At 34.2% G+C, this 17,579-nt stretch overlaps 1 protein-coding gene across 3 annotated transcripts in view; it reads left to right on the top strand.

Moving 5' to 3' along the window:
• SLC30A7 (solute carrier family 30 member 7) overlaps positions 1-17,579 on the top strand; it is an 83,337-nt gene that overhangs the window by 15,134 nt on the left and 50,624 nt on the right. For all 3 annotated transcript variants that reach the window (XM_024751240.1, XM_024751241.1, XM_024751242.1), the window contains 3 exons: positions 2,983-3,070; positions 3,710-3,836; positions 12,625-12,768. In XM_024751240.1, coding sequence (XP_024607008.1) covers positions 2,983-3,070; positions 3,710-3,836; positions 12,625-12,768 — 359 coding nt within the window. The remainder of the gene's footprint in view (positions 1-2,982; positions 3,071-3,709; positions 3,837-12,624; positions 12,769-17,579) is intronic.

Consider the following 17,579-nt stretch of genomic DNA (forward strand, 5'->3'; position numbering starts at 1 on the left):
CTCCCCTACTACTTCCTCTTTCTTTCTAGCTTTGCTTTTGTTCTTGAGTAATTACACACTCTCTGCTCCTTGCACGTGCTCTTGTTCTCTTCAGATGTTTATCGAGGGCCCAATATGATTTGAATACTTTGCTACTTGTAATGATATAAAAATGAATAAGATAGGATGTCTGCCTCGGAGGAGCTTGTGGTCTGATGGGGAAACAGTTCTGTAAAAATCCTGTGATAACTATACATTGTGTGACAAGTGCTAAAAGAGAGATATGTGAAATTCTGTGACAGGACTTGCTGATTTGGGGTATAACCCAAGTGATATGATTACTTGTAACATTATAAAAAGTGAGACAAAAAATAGTATTATGTTATATTTATAGAGCAAGAGATCCTGTTTATTTATAAATCCAAACAGCTCAAAAGCTCAGAAAAGAACCTATTCCATGGCATTGTATAATCAAAAGACTCTTAAGTATATTTTGAATTACTAAAGGTTGTATGTGAAGTTATAATTTTGTGTTGGAAAATTAGTAATTCATATATATTTTACATAAAAATATCTAATTAGAGTATCTTATTAAGCAATCTTCCTGGATAGACAGTAACTAACTGTAAGAATTCTCCTCAATTCCTTAATTCTTAGGGTATCTATTGTTTTCTATTTAGAATGCATAATCTCCTGGTATAAGATAGTATTTAGAAATAGCTTTGAATACCTTCAGTACCATAGCAGGTTTTACTGATTCAACTTTAACTAAAATATATGAGAGTAATATTCTTGACATTTTTAAATTTGTTTATCCTGTCTTCTCCTTATTTGCTTTTTTTTCTTTTGAGAAGGGAAAAATTAGGGGAAAAAAGCTGATGTAACATTTGGAACTATTAGTAATTGCTATAGTAGTAAGTAGCAGCAGTAAATGTAGGTGCCAGTATAACAGAATTATACTGAGTAGGCTAAGCCAGTGATGAGTCCCCAAACCCCTAATTCAGTATGATCAGAATAGCAGGCTGACTGCAATAGTAGAAACCATAGGCAGAATCTGAAAGGCAGCAAAAACTTTTCAGTATTTTTTTTATGTAAAGTCATCTCTGTGTATTGTCACACTCCTAATTTTGAAACAGCAAAGCTAGAATAAAAGTAATACATATCTGGGGCTTCCCTGGTGGCGCAGTGGTTGAGAGTCCGCCTGCTGATGCAGGGGACGCGGGTTCGTGCCCTGGTCCGGGAGGATCCCACGTGCTGCGGAGTGGCTGGGCCCGTGAGCCATGGCTGCTGAGCCTGCGCGTCCGGAGCCTGTGCTCCGCAACGGGAGTGGCCACAACAGTGAGAGGCCCAAGTACCGCAAAAAAAAAAAAAAAAAAAAAAAGTAATACATATCTGATAGGTAGATAGATGCATATGTGCATGCTTATATACATATGTACATATATTTGTATCTTTTTCTCCCTGGCTAAAGAATCCACATACCATCATACTAAATAGTCAATAGCACATTCATGGATCGTATGTTTTAATTCCAAGACTCAGTCTGTTCAGGTAAACACAGTGTGTTTGGAAAAGCAAGTGTGTCTAGATTTCACAAGTTTTTCATTTTAATCCTGCAGTCAACTTTAGCAAATATATTAAACCTAATTAAAATCACTTTAGCCCAACAATTTATCAGAATTTATGGAGCACCTACTAAGCTAAGCATTAGGGACAAAAAGATGCCTGAAAAACAATCCTGCCTTTGATCTTGAAATCTAATGGAACTCAAGGACAAAAGGCTTTCCATCAAGCATTAGCTATGGGATTAGAAGGGTGGGTTAAAAGAGAGTGTTTTTTATTTCTTGGACAGTAACACTGTTGATATATTAGATAAATTCCTAAGTGTGGATTGTGGAAAGCAGGCAGTGAATTCTTTGAATTTAATGAAAAAAAAGTGTTTACTTTGACAAATAAGATATTAATTTAATTCACATATATGTATTAGAAGGTAGACATATGCAGTATTTCTGAGTGTAGAAATATACACTATGTTGGAATGTACTTAACAGACAAGCTTCAACATAACCATATGGAGTATATTTTAAAGAGTTTTTTCTCTTTAAAAATATTTTTTGCAGTGAAAATTGTATTATCTAGAAATTAACATAGAAAGCTAGGAAGTCTAGCTTTTTGATGCTCCTGTTACATTGTTCAAGAACCAGAGTCATTAATTGCTGTCAGCACCCTTTAAATAATGTCTGAACATGTAAAACTGCCAAGTTAAAGTTGTTTTAATGACTTTAACTAAGCCAAATATACGTCATGGAAAAATAAAAACTTTCCCCAATGCTTCACAGAGGTAGGAAGCAGAAAGCTTCAGAAGCCCATGGAGAAAAAGAGAGGTATTTTAAAAATAGTTTAATTAGCATTATGTGAAGCTAGAATTGAAAAGTTTTTGTTAAATTTATTAATCTTAGAAGAAGAGTGATAGAAATATAAATCTGAAGTTGTCTCTGGGATAATTCAGAAATAATTATGTTTTCCTTCAGTCAAAGCTCCCCTTGCCAAAGATTTGAAAGCTGAAAGGCACAAAGCAGAAGGCATAAGGAGTTCTTAGAAAAGAAGGAATTAACAAGTTATAAAAACCCCTTTTTCAAGGTCTCTTCTTCTACTTTTTATCTTTGTATCCTTCCTTCTTTGCCCACTTATCTTGTCCTGTCCTTCCTTCTCCACTGGCAGCTTGAGATTTACATTTCTGTGAAAGGTCTGTCTAAACCTACTTACTCTAAAAAGGTCTTTTGTAGAAATCTATATATTTTATGGCATTCTGCTGTTAAATATAACTCATAATAAATTTATTTTCTCAATTTTATGCTATATGTACAATAAAACATACTATAAACACTGGGACTTTGTTGGCTGCTTATAACCATATAGTATGGTTTAGGACCTCTGAATATATGTGAATTTGTGATTTGATTTTTAAGAAATAACTTAATTCAGTTGTTTGCTCTTCTTTAGGTATGTTAGAGCAGAAGTTCTGGCTGGTTTTGTCAACGGCCTGTTTTTGATCTTCACTGCTTTTTTTATTTTCTCAGAAGGAATTGAGGTATAGTAGATAATAATTAGAGTCAGTAAATTATGTTTCTATAATGAAAATGTTTACTAACTAAAGATACTTGTAATAGAGCTATTTTTCACACTATCATTATTTATTGAGGCCAGTCTTGGATTAGATAAAATATTATGTGTGTACAGGAGGAACTTATAAAGTAATTGAAAAAATTATATGTGAAACTACTTCAAATTGAAAACAAATAATAGTGCTGTGAATGAAGTGTTGACACTTTATGAAAAGTAAACACACAGTCCCTGTAGTGAGGTCTGTTGGAAGAGTTCTTAAGATAGAATGTGAGGATTTTGCCAATGAATCTTGAATGTTTTGTATATTAAAACAAGTAAAGAGAAAATTTAAAGATTAATCAACTGAAAATTAATGACAGTATTTTAAGATTCTGAAGAAGGATGGTTTTAGTCCAAATGTTCATGCTTTTAAATGTATTTATTTAAGAATAGTAACTTACCTTTTCTACAGTATGTGAGCAATGGTTTTATTTTTATTAACTGTTTTGGCAGATAATTTTGGAGTGATTTTAATTCTGAAAATAACTAAAAATTTAAAAAAATTTACCAGTTGATCAGTCAGAAATTATATCAATGCAATTTGTTTGTATTCTGTATTTTCTAGAGAGCATTAGCCCCTCCAGATGTACACCATGAGAGACTGCTTCTTGTTTCAATTCTTGGGTTTTTGGTAAACCTAGTAGGAATATTTGTTTTCAAGCATGGAGGTCATGGACATTCTCATGGCTCTGGTATGATGGTTAGAACCCTTTGTTTCTTCATTTCTGGTTTCTGTCATAGTCACTTTTGAAAATTGATAATTTTTAAAGTTTAACTTACTATACTGACTTTTAATAAAGAAAGTAATATGTTAATAGACTCATATTAATGTCTTCCTGAACAATTCTTCCCGCTTCTCCATGTCCCTCCCTCTTAGTGGCTTCTCAGAGTTGTACATGTTATCAGCTTGGTGTGGATACTTCCAGACCTCTGTAGCTCATCTGTTTAGTATGATATCATTTATATAAAACAAACAAATATCAAAACCACAGTACAAATCTAGTTACTAAAAAGTTACAGTGTATGGGGGTATGAAATTTATCATACAATCTGTCTTTGAGATCCTTCCACCTGGTATCCATCAGTGTACCTTCTCTTGTTAACAGAAACACAAAACTCCATGGTGTGGGTTACCATGGTTTATTTAACCAGTCTTCTATGGATTTAAGTTGTTTCTTGTTTTTCGCAGTTCCATATGAAGCATATCCTTGTGAACACATGCAAGTGTTTTTCCAAAGCTGTGCTATCCTATGCAGTAGTCATTAGTCACATGTGACTATTTAACTTTACATTATGGTTAATTAAATTTAATAAAATTAAGAATTCAGTTCCTCAGTTATACTAATTACATTTCAAGTGCTCAGTAGTCACATAGGGCTACCATTTGGACAGCAAATGTAGAAGATTTCCATCATCACAGAAAGTTCTTTGAATTGCAGTCTGCTGGAATATGAGTAGAATTGCTGGAACACAGGATATCTAGTTTTTAGTTTCAATAGATGTTAGCAATTTGCCCTCCAAATGACTCATTCCCTTTTACCCCAGCAAAAAATTCAAGTACTAGTATTCTCTCACCCATATCAGAACTTAATATTATGGGTTTAAAACCATTTTGGTGATATTTTGATAAAAATGGTATCATTTTATTTGGTATTTCTTTGCCTAGTAGTGTGGTTGAAAATCTTTCTGTATGTTTTTAGGCCATTCAGATTTTTTCCTTTTCTGGAATTGTCCCCCCCCCTTTTTTTTTTTTGCCTGTTTTTCTTATTGTTAATCCCCTTACAAGCATTTTTAATATATTTTGTATATTAATTCTTTGTTTTATGTGTTGCAAATATCTTTTCCCAGTCTATGGCTTGTCTATTTAAGCTTTTATATAGGGGTTTTTAATTTGGGTATAGTCTAGTTTTTCTGTCATATATTTTGTGGTATGTTTTCTGCTTTGTTTAAGGAATTTTCTGTCCCTGGGTCATAAACGTATTCTCTTATTATTTAATACTGTGAAAACTTCGGTTTTATGGTTTTTTCCCATCGACTTTGGTCCTTCATCTGTATGTAATTTATTTTTGTGATGGGGTGAGTTAGGACTTTTTTTTCTCGGTGTGAATGAATAAGCAGTTTTCTAAGCACCATTTATTAATCTGCTCTTTACATCATTGATATAAAAGGACACTTTTACCCTATATTAAATTGCTTTATGTATCAGATCTGGCCTGTTTATTTTTGGCCACCCCACTATCACACTGGAATAATTGCTGTAAACTTTATGTTTTAATATCTGGTAGGGTTAATCCCATCTCTCTCTCTCTCTCTTTTTTTTCCCTCCAAAGTTGTTTGGGCCTGTCTTGCTCATTTGGTATTTTTCATCAGCTAGTCAAGTTTTATGAAAAATCTTTTTGGGATTTGATTGGGAATGCATTGTCTTTATGTTTATTGCAGAGAATTAACATCTTATATTTTGAGTCCTTTATTAAATTGTCTTAGGCACTTTAATAAAGATCTTTATAGTTTTCATTTGGTTCATTTTTAGGTATTTGAAAAGTTTTTCTCACTATTAAGAATGAAAACAATTATTCCTGCTTGTCTTAATTACATAGCCAGGACCTCTAGAACAATGTTCATTAGAAATACTTATAGCTTATATCATTGTGTCAACCTGGATAATCACCTGGGTAGCTTTTAAAGAAACGTTGATGCCCAGGTTTAATCCCAGAATATTTACATCAGAATCTCTGGAGGAAGAGACCCAAACATCAGCATGTTTTGAAGCTCTCCAGTCAACTTTCGTGTGCAGTAAAAGTTCAGAACCATTGCTTTAATAAAAGAACGCTGCTAAAGTTTTACCATTGGGTCTGATGTTTGTGGTCTGTTTCTGATAAAACTGGTTTATCAAGTTAAGGATATTTCTTTATTTTTCTTTTCTTTTTTTGTTTTTGCGGTACACGGGCCTCTCACTGTTGTGGCCTCTCCCGTTGTGGAGCACAGGCTCCGGATGCGCAGGCTCAGCGGCCATGGCTCACGGGCCCAGCCGCTCCGCAGCATGTGGGATCTTCCCAGACCTGAGCACGAACCCATGTCCTCTGCATCAGCAGGCGGACTCTCAACCACTGCACCACCAGGGAAGCCCTATTTCTTTTTTTTCTGCATCTATTGAAGTAATCATTTTTTTTCCTGCTTTAGTTAATTTAAAATTAGTAATTACATTGATAGATTTTCTCATGAGGAACCGTCCTTAAATTTGGGGGTTAAAATTTAGGTCTGTGATCCATTTTGTGTCAATTTTGTGTATGGTGTGACGTCTGGGTCCAATGTCATTTTCTTGTATATAAATGTCTGCTTTTCTCAATAGAATTTGCTAAAAGATTGTTTTTTTCTTTGTTGAATTGTCTTGGCACCCTTGTCAACAATCAATTGAGAGTTTACTTCTGGACTCTCAATTCTGTTTCATGGACCTATATGTCTGTCCTTAGGGCTAGAACCACACAGTCTTGATTAAGGTAGCTTTGGGGTACATTTTGAAATTGGAACATGTGAATTGTCCAACTTTATTCTTTTTTAAGGTTGTTTTGGCTACTCTGGGTCTCTTCTTGCATTTCCATATAAATTTTAGGATCAGTTTGTCAATTTCTGCCCAAAAAAAAGGCAGCTGGGGTTTTGATAGGAATTGTACTGAATCTGTAGGTCATTTTGGGAATTATTGTCATCTTAACAATGTTAAGTCTCCTGATCCATGAACATGGGATGCCTTTCCATTTATTTGTAGCTTCTTTGGTTTCTTGCAACAGTGGTTTGTAGTTGTTAGGGTACAAGTCTCACACTTCTTTTGTTAACTTTACTTGTAGGGCTTCTTTTTTTTTGCCTGCCATTATCAGTGGGATTGTTTTCTTTGGATTGCAAAATGGGATAAGGGATACAGCTCATTTTTGTATATTGATATTGTGTCCTGCCACATTGCTGAAATAGCTCATTATTCTAACAGGTTTTTGGTAGATTCTTTAGAATTTTCTAAATACAAGCATACCTTATTTTATTGAGCTTTGCAGATTTTGCATTTTTTTACAAATTGAAGGTTTGTGGCAACCTTGCATCAAACCTATCAGCACTATTTTTCCAACACCATTTGCTTACTTCATGTCTCTGTGTCTCATTTTGGTAATTCTTGCAATATATCAACCTTTTTCATTATTATTATGTTTGTTATGATCTGTGATCAGTGATCTTTGATGTTACTACTGTGACTTGCTGAAGGCCCAGATGAATGCCAATCTGAATGCCTTTTTTTATAACTTGTCTAAATGCCCTGGCCAGATCCTACAGTGTTAAATAGAAGTAGTGAGAATGGACATTTTCTTTTTCCTGATTTTAGGGTGAAAGCATTCAATCTTTCTTTATTAAAGATGACTTTAGCTGTGTTAGCTATGGGTTTTTCAGAAATGCCCTTTAGATTAAGGAAGTTTTCTTTTTATTCCTAGTTTACTGGGCGTTTTCATCATGGAAGGGTATCGGATTTTATTAGTGATTTTTTTCTTTATTTTTGAAGATGATCAGTTGGGTTTTACCCTTTATTCTATTAATATGGTATATTACATTGCTTGATTTTCAGATATTAAAGCACCTTTGCATTCTTAGGATAAATCCCATTTGGCCATGGTTTATAATCCTTTTGACATATTGCTAGATTTGATTTGTTAGCATTTTGTTGAGGACTTTCGTGTTTATATTCTTAAGGGATATTTGTCTGTAGTTTTCTTTTGATATCTTTGGCTGGTGTTGGTATCAGGGTAATACTGGCCTTATATAATGAGTTGGGAAATGTTCCTTTCTCTTCTGTTATTTGGAGGACATAGGTAGGGGAGAGTTTGTGAAGTAGCGGTACTTTTTAAATGTTTGGCAGAATTCACTTGTGAATCCTGGGCTTTTCTTTGTTGGCGGTTCTAAAATTATTCCGTTTTTTTGCTTGTTATAGGTCTATTGTGATTTGTGTTTCCTATTGAGTCAGTTTCAGCAGTTTGTGTGTTTCTAGGAATTTGTCCATTTCATCTAAATAACTTATTATTGTTTATAGATATGTATTTAAAAGTATGCCTTTTTTTTCTCATAAGATCAGCAGTGATTTTAGGAATTTATGCCTTCTCTCTTTTTTTTTCTTGGTCAGTCTAGTTATTCTTCCCTTTGGTTTTGTTGGTTTTTCTCCATTGGTTTTCTTGTCTTCATTTCATTTTATTTCTGCTGTAATATTTATTACGCACTTTCTTCTCCTTGCTTTTGGGTTTAATTTTTTTCTTCTTTTTCTAATTTTTTTAAGGTGGAAGATTAGATTATTGATTTGATTTTTTTTTTTTTTTTAGCACAGGCATAATAACTAAACATTTTTTTCTAAGCATTGCTATAATGTAAGTTTGGGTATGTCATGTTTTCATTTTTGTTCATCTCAAAGTATTTTTAAATTTCCCTTCTGATTTCTTCTTTGATCCATTAGTTATTCAGGGGTGTGTTTTTTGATTTTTTTCATATTTGTGAATTTCCCTAATTTTCTTCTGTTGTTGATTTTTGATTTAATTTCATTGTGATCAGATGACATACTTTTTATCATTTCAAATTTTAAAAGTTTTGTTGAGTCTTGTTTTATGACCTAGCACTTGGTCTCTCCTGGAGACTCTTCCTTGTACATGTGAGAAGAGTATGTATTCTGCTGTTAGGTGGGGTGTTCTGTAGCTGTCTGTTAAGTCTGATTTGTTCATAGTTGCTCAATCTTCCGTTTCCTTGTTGAGCTTCTGCCTAGTTATCTACTCATTATTGAAAGTAGGGTATTGAAGTCTTCAACTATTGTTGTTTATTTTCCCAGTTAATTTTTTTAGTTTTTGCTTTATGTATTTTGGAGGTATGTTGTTCAGTTCATATATTTCTATAACTGTGGGATATCTTCCTGAGGGGTTGAACTTGTTATATAAGATGTTCTTTTTCTCTCACAATAAATTCTAGCTTATTGTATTATGATAGCCATTATGGCACACGCACGCCATAATGCATGGTATTGGTATACTTTTCTTTCTGTCCTTTTTTTGCGGTACGAGGGCCTCTCACTGTTGCAGCCTCTCCCGTTGCGGAGCACAGGCTCTGGATGCGCAGGCTCAGCGGCCATGGCTCACGGGCCCAGCCGCTCCACGGCATGTGGGATCTTCCCGGACCGGGGCACAAACCCGCGTCCCCTGCATCGGCAGGCGGACTCTCAACCACTGCGCCACCAGGGAAGCCCCTTCCTGTCCTTTTACTTGCAACTTATTTGTGTCTTTGAATCTAGAATTTGCTGACAGAATACAGCTGGATCATTTTTTTTTAAATCCATTCTGACAACCTCTGCCTTTTGATTGGGGTTTTTTAAAAATTTACATTTCATGTAATTACTACTAAGGTAGGATTTACATGTGCCATTTTAATATTTGTTGTCTGTATCTTTTGTCCTTTTTGTTACTCTGTTCCTCGATTCTTGTCTTTTAAATTAAATAGATATTTTTTAGTGTACCTTTTTAATTCTCTTCTTTCTTTTACTGTATATTTTTTAGTTATTTTCTTAACTGTTGCCCTGGGGATTACAAGTATCATCTTAACTTAAAACAGATTAATAGTAACTTAATAATTCAGATTAATAGTAATTTAATAATACACAAAAACTTTGATATACCTTGATCCCCACCTCTCTTCTTTGTACTATTATTGTCAGATGAATTACACGTTTTATGTTTTAAGCCCATCGATACAGTTTTATAATTATTGCTTTATGCAGTTGTCTTTTATTGGATTGGCCAAAAAGTCTATTCGGGTTTTTCTGTAAGATGTTATGGACAAACCTGAACGAACTTTTTGGCCAACCCAATAAAATGTATAGGAGAAGAAACAAGTTACAAATAAAAAAATATGTTTATCCTCTCTTTCGTAATTACCTTTACTGGTGTTCTTTATTTTTTTGAGTGGATTTGAGTTACTGTTTAAGTGTCCTTTCATTTCATTTGTAGGGAATACTTCAGTTTATGTGGAAATGTCTAATTTTTCCTTATATTTAAAGGAGACTTTAGTTGAATTTAGAATTCTTGGTTGAGTCTTTTTTTATTTTAGTTTTGTCATCCTATTGTCTTTTGGCCTCCATGATTTTGTGGTGAAGTCAGCATTTCATCTTGTTCAAGTTCCCTTGTATGTGATAAGTCATTTTTATCTTGCTATTCAAGTTTCAAGATTTCTTTTTGATGTTCATCCATTTGACTGCAATGTCTTTAGATATGGATCTATTTGAGTTTATTCTACTTGGAGTTTCCTGAGCTTCTTGAATGTGTAGATAATATTTTTCATCAAATTCGGGGAGTTTCCAGCCATTATTTCTTCAGATACTTTTTCTCTTTTTCTTTCTCTTCTCTCTTTGAGACTCCCTTTATACTTAATTGGTACACTTGATGTTTTCACAGGTCTCTAAGGTTCATTTTTCTTGATTTTCTTTTCTTTCCCTGCTTTTCAGAGTGGATAATCTCTATTGATCCATCTTCAAGTTTGCTGTTGTTGCAGCCCAGATCTGTGGTTGAGCCCTTCTAAAGTGGATATTTTATCTTAGTTATTATTTTTTTTAACTCCAGGGTTTCTGTTTGGTTTTCTTTTCTTTTCTTTTTTTTAAAATTTATTTTATTTATTTACTTTTGGCCGTGTTGGGTCTTCATTGCTGCACACGGGCTTTCTCTAGTTGTGGCGAGCAGGGGCTACTCTTAGTTGCGGTGCGCGGGCTTCTCATGGTGGTGGCTTCTCTTGTTGCGAAGTACGGGCTCTAGGCATGCCGGCTTCAATAGTTGTGGCACGTGGGCTTAGTTGCTCCGTGGCATGTGGGATCTTCCTGGACCAGGGCTCGAACCTGTGTCCCCTGCATCCGCTGGTGGATTCTTAACCACTGCACCACCAGGGAAGTCCTCTGTTTGGTTTTCTAATAGATAGATAATTTCTGTTTCTTTGTTAATTTTCTCTACTTGATGAGTCATCATTATTATACTTTCATCCTTTAGACATGGTTTCCTTTAGTTCTTTGATCATATTTATAAGAGCTGATCTAAAGTTTTTGTTTATTAAGTTCAAAATCTGAGTACCCTTCAGGAATATTTTCTCTTGGCTGGTTTTTCTCCTGTATATATGGCATACTTCTTTTTTTCCATGTCTTATAATTTTTTTGTTGAAAACTGGACCTTTTATATTAAAATGACACTGAGATCAGATTACTTCACCCTCTCAGAGTTTGTTGTTGCTGACATTATTGTAGTTTTTATTTCTGTTGTATGACATCCTTGGATTAATTCATTTCCTGCAGTGTATGGCTATTGAATTCTCAAAGCTGAACTCTGAGTCTGATAGTTATCACATTGAGAATAGAAATTTTTTTCAGGGAACTGAAAGTTTGGACAAAATATTGACTGTGCTCTGGACATGGTGCTTTTAACAGTGCTTCAGAAGAAATCAGATCTCTCCACTGTCTGCACAGCTGCTGGCTTTTGGCTATTCTCAACTGAGCTGAGGCAGGAAGTGGAATGGCATAGCCCCAAGTTAAAACATCAAGACCCTACTATCTTACTGAGGTTTGGTAGTTTCTTGGGTAGATGATTTTCAGTTCCTTTTGTGGTTTTGGTTAATTGTCAGAGTTCTGAAATTTTTTAGTTGTGTTCCACATATTTTTGTTGTTTCAGGAGAACTAGTTTGCCCACATCCTCTGTCCACCATTCTGGAAGTTGATTTCTCCATTATTCATGATTTTTCATGTAATGCAATGCTGAATTTGATTTTCTGGTATTTAGGATTTTTGTAAATATAAGTGATATTTTTGAATTAGGTAACATCCAGTCTTTTTCTATGCTTTGGAATAGTTTGTAGAAGATGTTTCTATGATGGTTTAGTAGTTTTTAGGTCTGCTATGGAGAAATGATTCCCCACTATTTTGTGCTTTTTTTCCCCTAAGGATTCTACCTGCTTTAATTTTACTGGTCCTTTTACCAAATGCAGCTGCTTCCCTGCCTCTGTCTTAATGTGACCATATGCATGCATTGTTTTATCTTTGTTAGTATGTATAATAGTACTTGGCAAAGTTTTGGCCAAGATTTTGTCTGTATTATTCACTGCTTTATCCTTAGTGCCTAGAATGATGCTGTAACATAATGTGTCCCAAATGAATGAATGAACAACATTGTCTAATCTCTTTAAATATTTCTGTGTACTTCTCACTTATTTTCATCTCCAGTAAAGTCTACTGCAAATGAAAATCTACTTCCTTCCATGCTTTTATTTCTTTCCTGTACTTTATACTAGAAACTCAGTATTGTTTTAGTGAATCTGTAGCACTTTCTACAAGTAAATCGAATCTGGTTTTAGAGCTAATTCTTTTCACTAATGTCAATATTATTGTAACCATTAAATAATATATTTTTACATAACTTTTGTTCTAACACTCTTTGTTTTTAGGCCATGGACACAGTCATTCCCTCTTTAACGGTGCTCTGGATCAGGCACATGGCCATGGAGATCATTGCCATAGTCATGAATTGAAACATGGTGCTGCACATAGCCATGATCACGCTCATGGACATGGACACTTTCATTCTCATGGTGAGTACAGCCTAAATACTTTCAAGTGGACAGTTTTTTAAATAAGCAGAAATTGCGTAGATTAATTTTTGTAGTTGAAATAATCTGTTAAAAATATTGCAATCAAGTTCCTTTCTAATGAGTCAGACTGAATGGTTTCCTGGACTAGTTTATTTTTAGTATATAATGAAATTAACTTGGCATGGGCAGTGAATGTAGCTTTTTTCAGTGAGTTTATTATAATAAAATGACACTATTTTAAATGAGTGTCAGTGAATGAGGAACTATTGCATTTTAGCAAATGATTTTTTTGAAGTATACTGAGGCCTTTTGTGCCATATATAGGCTTATAAAAATATGACAGTTTTCAATTTTTCACATTTTTCTTGTAATTTTGATAGCTATCACCTGATATTTACCTCCATGTTTCCTTAGAAATCTTTATATGCTAACTTATATAGTACTGGGTACTAAATTATAAGGTATTTATCAACTTAATTAACATTGTATTTTAAAATTATATTTAAATAGTTTATTCACGAAATTTTAGAATATAGGTTAATAGATAGAAGCTACTTAGGTGATACCGTTTGATTAATCTTTAAATAAATTATATGCTTAAAAATTGTCTGTACTTGGCACACAGACAAAATCCTAAAGCTTTCAATTTGAAAATATGAAATGGGCCTTATAGATTGAATACTAAGCTCCTAATTTTTTCAGTCTCTAACATTTGCTATATTTTTGTAACTATTACACTGATATGCTTTAAAACCTGCGTTTCTAAGTTTTTTGCTCACATGCATCCCAAAATAATTTTGAAAAACTGTATATTGCTCACATTTTTAAGATGATTTCTAAAAAAAATTGTTTAAATAATTGCAAAGAATGTAATTTCTGATACCTTATAGATTATATTTTAGAATGAAACTTCCATATTACTTTTGAATATAGTCAGTCAGTGGACTCTAAATGCCTTAGTGATTTGAGACCCACTGTCACCCATTCAAAAATGCATAAACAGTTATAAATTTTACAGCATCCTGTTTCTCCTCGAATTCTTATTTCTATTCCACTTCCTTTCCAGAATTTTATAAAATGGAGTATATTTAAGTCCTTAGTTGACCACCTGTTATATTTCTTGGCAATAAAATATGTATATAAATTAAAATATTTTATTTCTTAGGAACACAAGACAACATTTAAACATTTCTTTTGGTTGGAGTTATTGTAGCGTTTACTAGTATAAAGTCAATGAAAATAATTCTATTTTGATTTTTGATATGTATATAAACATAAAGCAACATTTTATTTGAAATACATATCTTATTTTATATGGCTGTGTTGGGTCTTCATTGCTGCACACGGGCTTTCTCTAGTTGTGGCAAGCAGGGGCTACTCTTCGTTGCGGTGCGCGGACTTCTCATTGCGGTGGCTTCTCTTGTTGGGGAGCACGGGCTCTCGGCACATGGGCTTCAGTAGTTGTGGCACATGGGCTTAGTAGTTGTGGCCTGCAGGCTCTAGAGTGCAGACTTTGTAGTTGTGGCGCACGAGCTTAGTTGCTCCATGGCATATGGCATCTTCCCAGACCAGGAAGATCCCAAGATATTGATAAGATATATTCAATATCTTATCGAACCCATGTCCCCTGCATTGGCAGGTGGATTCTTAACCACTGCATCACCAGGGAAGTCCCTGAAATGCATATCTTAATGATATGACTAGAAGTCTTTTTTTCCTCAATTAGTTTATGGACAAATAACACTTATTAGCATAAAACAGGTTTGGCATCAATTCTGTTCCTATTTTCCATCCTTATAATGTAAGTATCAATACTAAGAAACTTTAAGGAATTCTGTTATAGCAGTTTCAGTTAATTCTTTGAACACCTTCAGAATTACATTCCAAAAATTACATAACCTATCACCAAATGTTATTTTTATGACTTAAATATAAGACATGACACTATAAAACTCCTAGAAGAGAACACAGGCAAAACATTCTCTGACATAAATCGTACCAATGTTTTCTTAGGTCAGACTCCCAAGGCAATAGAAATAAAGGCAAAAGTAAACAAATGGGACCTAATCAGATTTATAAGCTTTTGCACAGCAAAGGAAACCATAAACAAAATGAAAAAACAACCTACAGACTGGAAGAAAATATTTGCAAACAATGAGACCGACAAGGGTTTAATTTCCAAAATATACAAACAGTTCATACAACTCAATAACAAAAAAACAAACAACCCAATTTAAAAAAAGGGCAGAAAACCTAAATAGACATTTCTCCAAAGACATACAGGTAGCCAATAGGCACATGAAAAGATGCTCAACATCACTAACTGTTGGAGAAATGAAAATCAGAACTACAGTGTATCACCTCACACCACTCAGAATGACCATCATTAAAAAGTCTACAGATAACAAATGTTGGAGAGGGTTTGGAGAAAAGGGAACCCTCCTGCATTGTTGGCAGGAATGTCAGTTGGTACAGCCACTGTGGAAAACAGTATGGAGGTTCCTTAAAAAACTAGAAATAGAGTTGCCGTATGATCAGCAGTCCCACTCCTGGGCATATATCTGGAGAAAACTCTAATTCAAAAAGATACATGCACCCCAATGTTCGTAGCAGCACTGTTTACAATAGCCAAGACATGGAAGCACCCTAAATGTCCATCAACAGATGAATAGATAAGAAAGATGTGGTATATATACACAACGGAATACTACTCAGCCATAAGAAAGAATGAAATAATGCCATTTGCAGCAATGTGGACGGACCTAGAGATTATCATACTAAGTGAAGTAAGTCAGAAAGAGAAAGACAAATACCATATGATATCAGTTATATGTGGAATCTAAAATATGACACAAATGAACTTATTTACAAAACAGAAATAGACTCACAGACATAGAAAACAGACTTATGGTCCAAAGGGGAAAGGGGGTGGGAGAGGGATAAATTAGGAGTTTGGGATTAGCAGATACAAACTACTATATATAAAATAGATAAACAATAAAGTCTTACTGTATAGCACAGGAAACTGTATTCAATATCTTATAATAAACCATAATGGAAAAGGAAAAAAAAAAGACTGTCTTTATCTCGACCAACTATGTATAGACAGAAATCTCATGCTCTGATTGGGAGCTGCATTTTTAGAAGAGTTACACTTTTGACTATCAGGATTTTCAAGGTAGCTCCATCTTTCTCCCCACGCAGCAGTGCCATATTAAGTCAGAAGTCATTGTGTAGCCTTATGCTTTTATACTTCTTCTGGCATTGTTACAGTGTTCCATCAAAGATGTAGTAACAAGGGTGTGTCCACTCTTTGGTGCTGTGGGCCAAGAACCATGACTGTTAGTCATGATCAAAAGCTCGTCAGTCCACTTGATGATCCCATAACAAACATTGCTGATCTTTTACATTGTTTACCTGTATTTTCTGCTTTGATGTTAATACTGATTAGTAATCTTCCAAGTATAAAAATTGCATTATTTTTTCATTTCGTCATTATAAAGGCAATATGAAAAAGTATTTTTATCTCTTCTGTATGAAAAGCTTGCTGCGTTCACCTAGAAGTTATTGGGAAACTGCCATAGTCCAGTTTTCCTGGATGCTGTCCTGGCTTCATTTCTTGGTCTTCTTATAATATCAAGCAGTAGTTTTATTTTTTCTGGATTTTCCAATTGTAAAATTGGTACAGCAGGCTCTGTAAGGTATGTTATGAATATTAGAAGACTCAATGTTTTTATTTACTGTTTTTTTTTACTAGATTGCTTAATATAATAATTTCCTAAATACTCTGTACTGTTGATGCAGTTTGAAATTTCCTATGTCTATCTTCATTTAATTACCATATTAAATTTTAAAAATAATTTTGTAGGTCTGATGTGGCTATATAGTCATGCATCCTTCACGATACATTTGAATGAAAAGTACTCTGAGTTGCAAAAATTGAATCAGGAATGAAGACATGTTTTAAAATAATTTAACTTAACTCAAGAAAAGGGAACCCTCCTGCATTGTTGGCAGGAATGTCAGTTGGTACAGCCACTGTGGAAAACAGTATGGAGGTTCCTTAAAAAACTAGAAATAGAGTTGCCGTATGATCAGCAGTCCCACTCCTGGGCATATATCTGGAGAAAACTCTAATTCAAAAAGATACATGCACCCCAATGTTCGTAGCAGCACTGTTTACAATAGCCAAGACATGGAAGCACCCTAAATGTCCATCAACAGATGAATAGATAAGAAAGATGTGGTATATATACACAACGGAATACTACTCAGCCATAAGAAAGAATGAAATAATGCCATTTGCAGCAATGTGGACGGACCTAGAGATTATCATACTAAGTGAAGTAAGTCAGAAAGAGAAAGACAAATACCATATGATATCAGTTATATGTGGAATCTAAAATATGACACAAATGAACTTATTTACAAAACAGAAATAGACTCACAGACATAGAAAACAGACTTATGGTCCAAAGGGGAAAGGGGGTGGGAGAGGGATAAATTAGGAGTTTGGGATTAGCAGATACAAACTACTATATATAAAATAGATAAACAATAAAGTCTTACTGTATAGCACAGGAAACTGTATTCAATATCTTATAATAAACCATAATGGAAAAGGAAAAAAAAAAGACTGTCTTTATCTCGACCAACTATGTATAGACAGAAATCTCATGCTCTGATTGGGAGCTGCATTTTTAGAAGAGTTACACTTTTGACTATCAGGATTTTCAAGGTAGCTCCATCTTTCTCCCCACGCAGCAGTGCCATATTAAGTCAGAAGTCATTGTGTAGCCTTATGCTTTTAT

The sequence above is a fragment of the Neophocaena asiaeorientalis genome, unplaced genomic scaffold, assembly GCF_003031525.2.
Source record: "Neophocaena asiaeorientalis asiaeorientalis breed wild unplaced genomic scaffold, Neophocaena_asiaeorientalis_V1.1 scaffold147, whole genome shotgun sequence".
NCBI classification, from domain to species: Eukaryota; Metazoa; Chordata; class Mammalia; order Artiodactyla; family Phocoenidae; genus Neophocaena; species Neophocaena asiaeorientalis.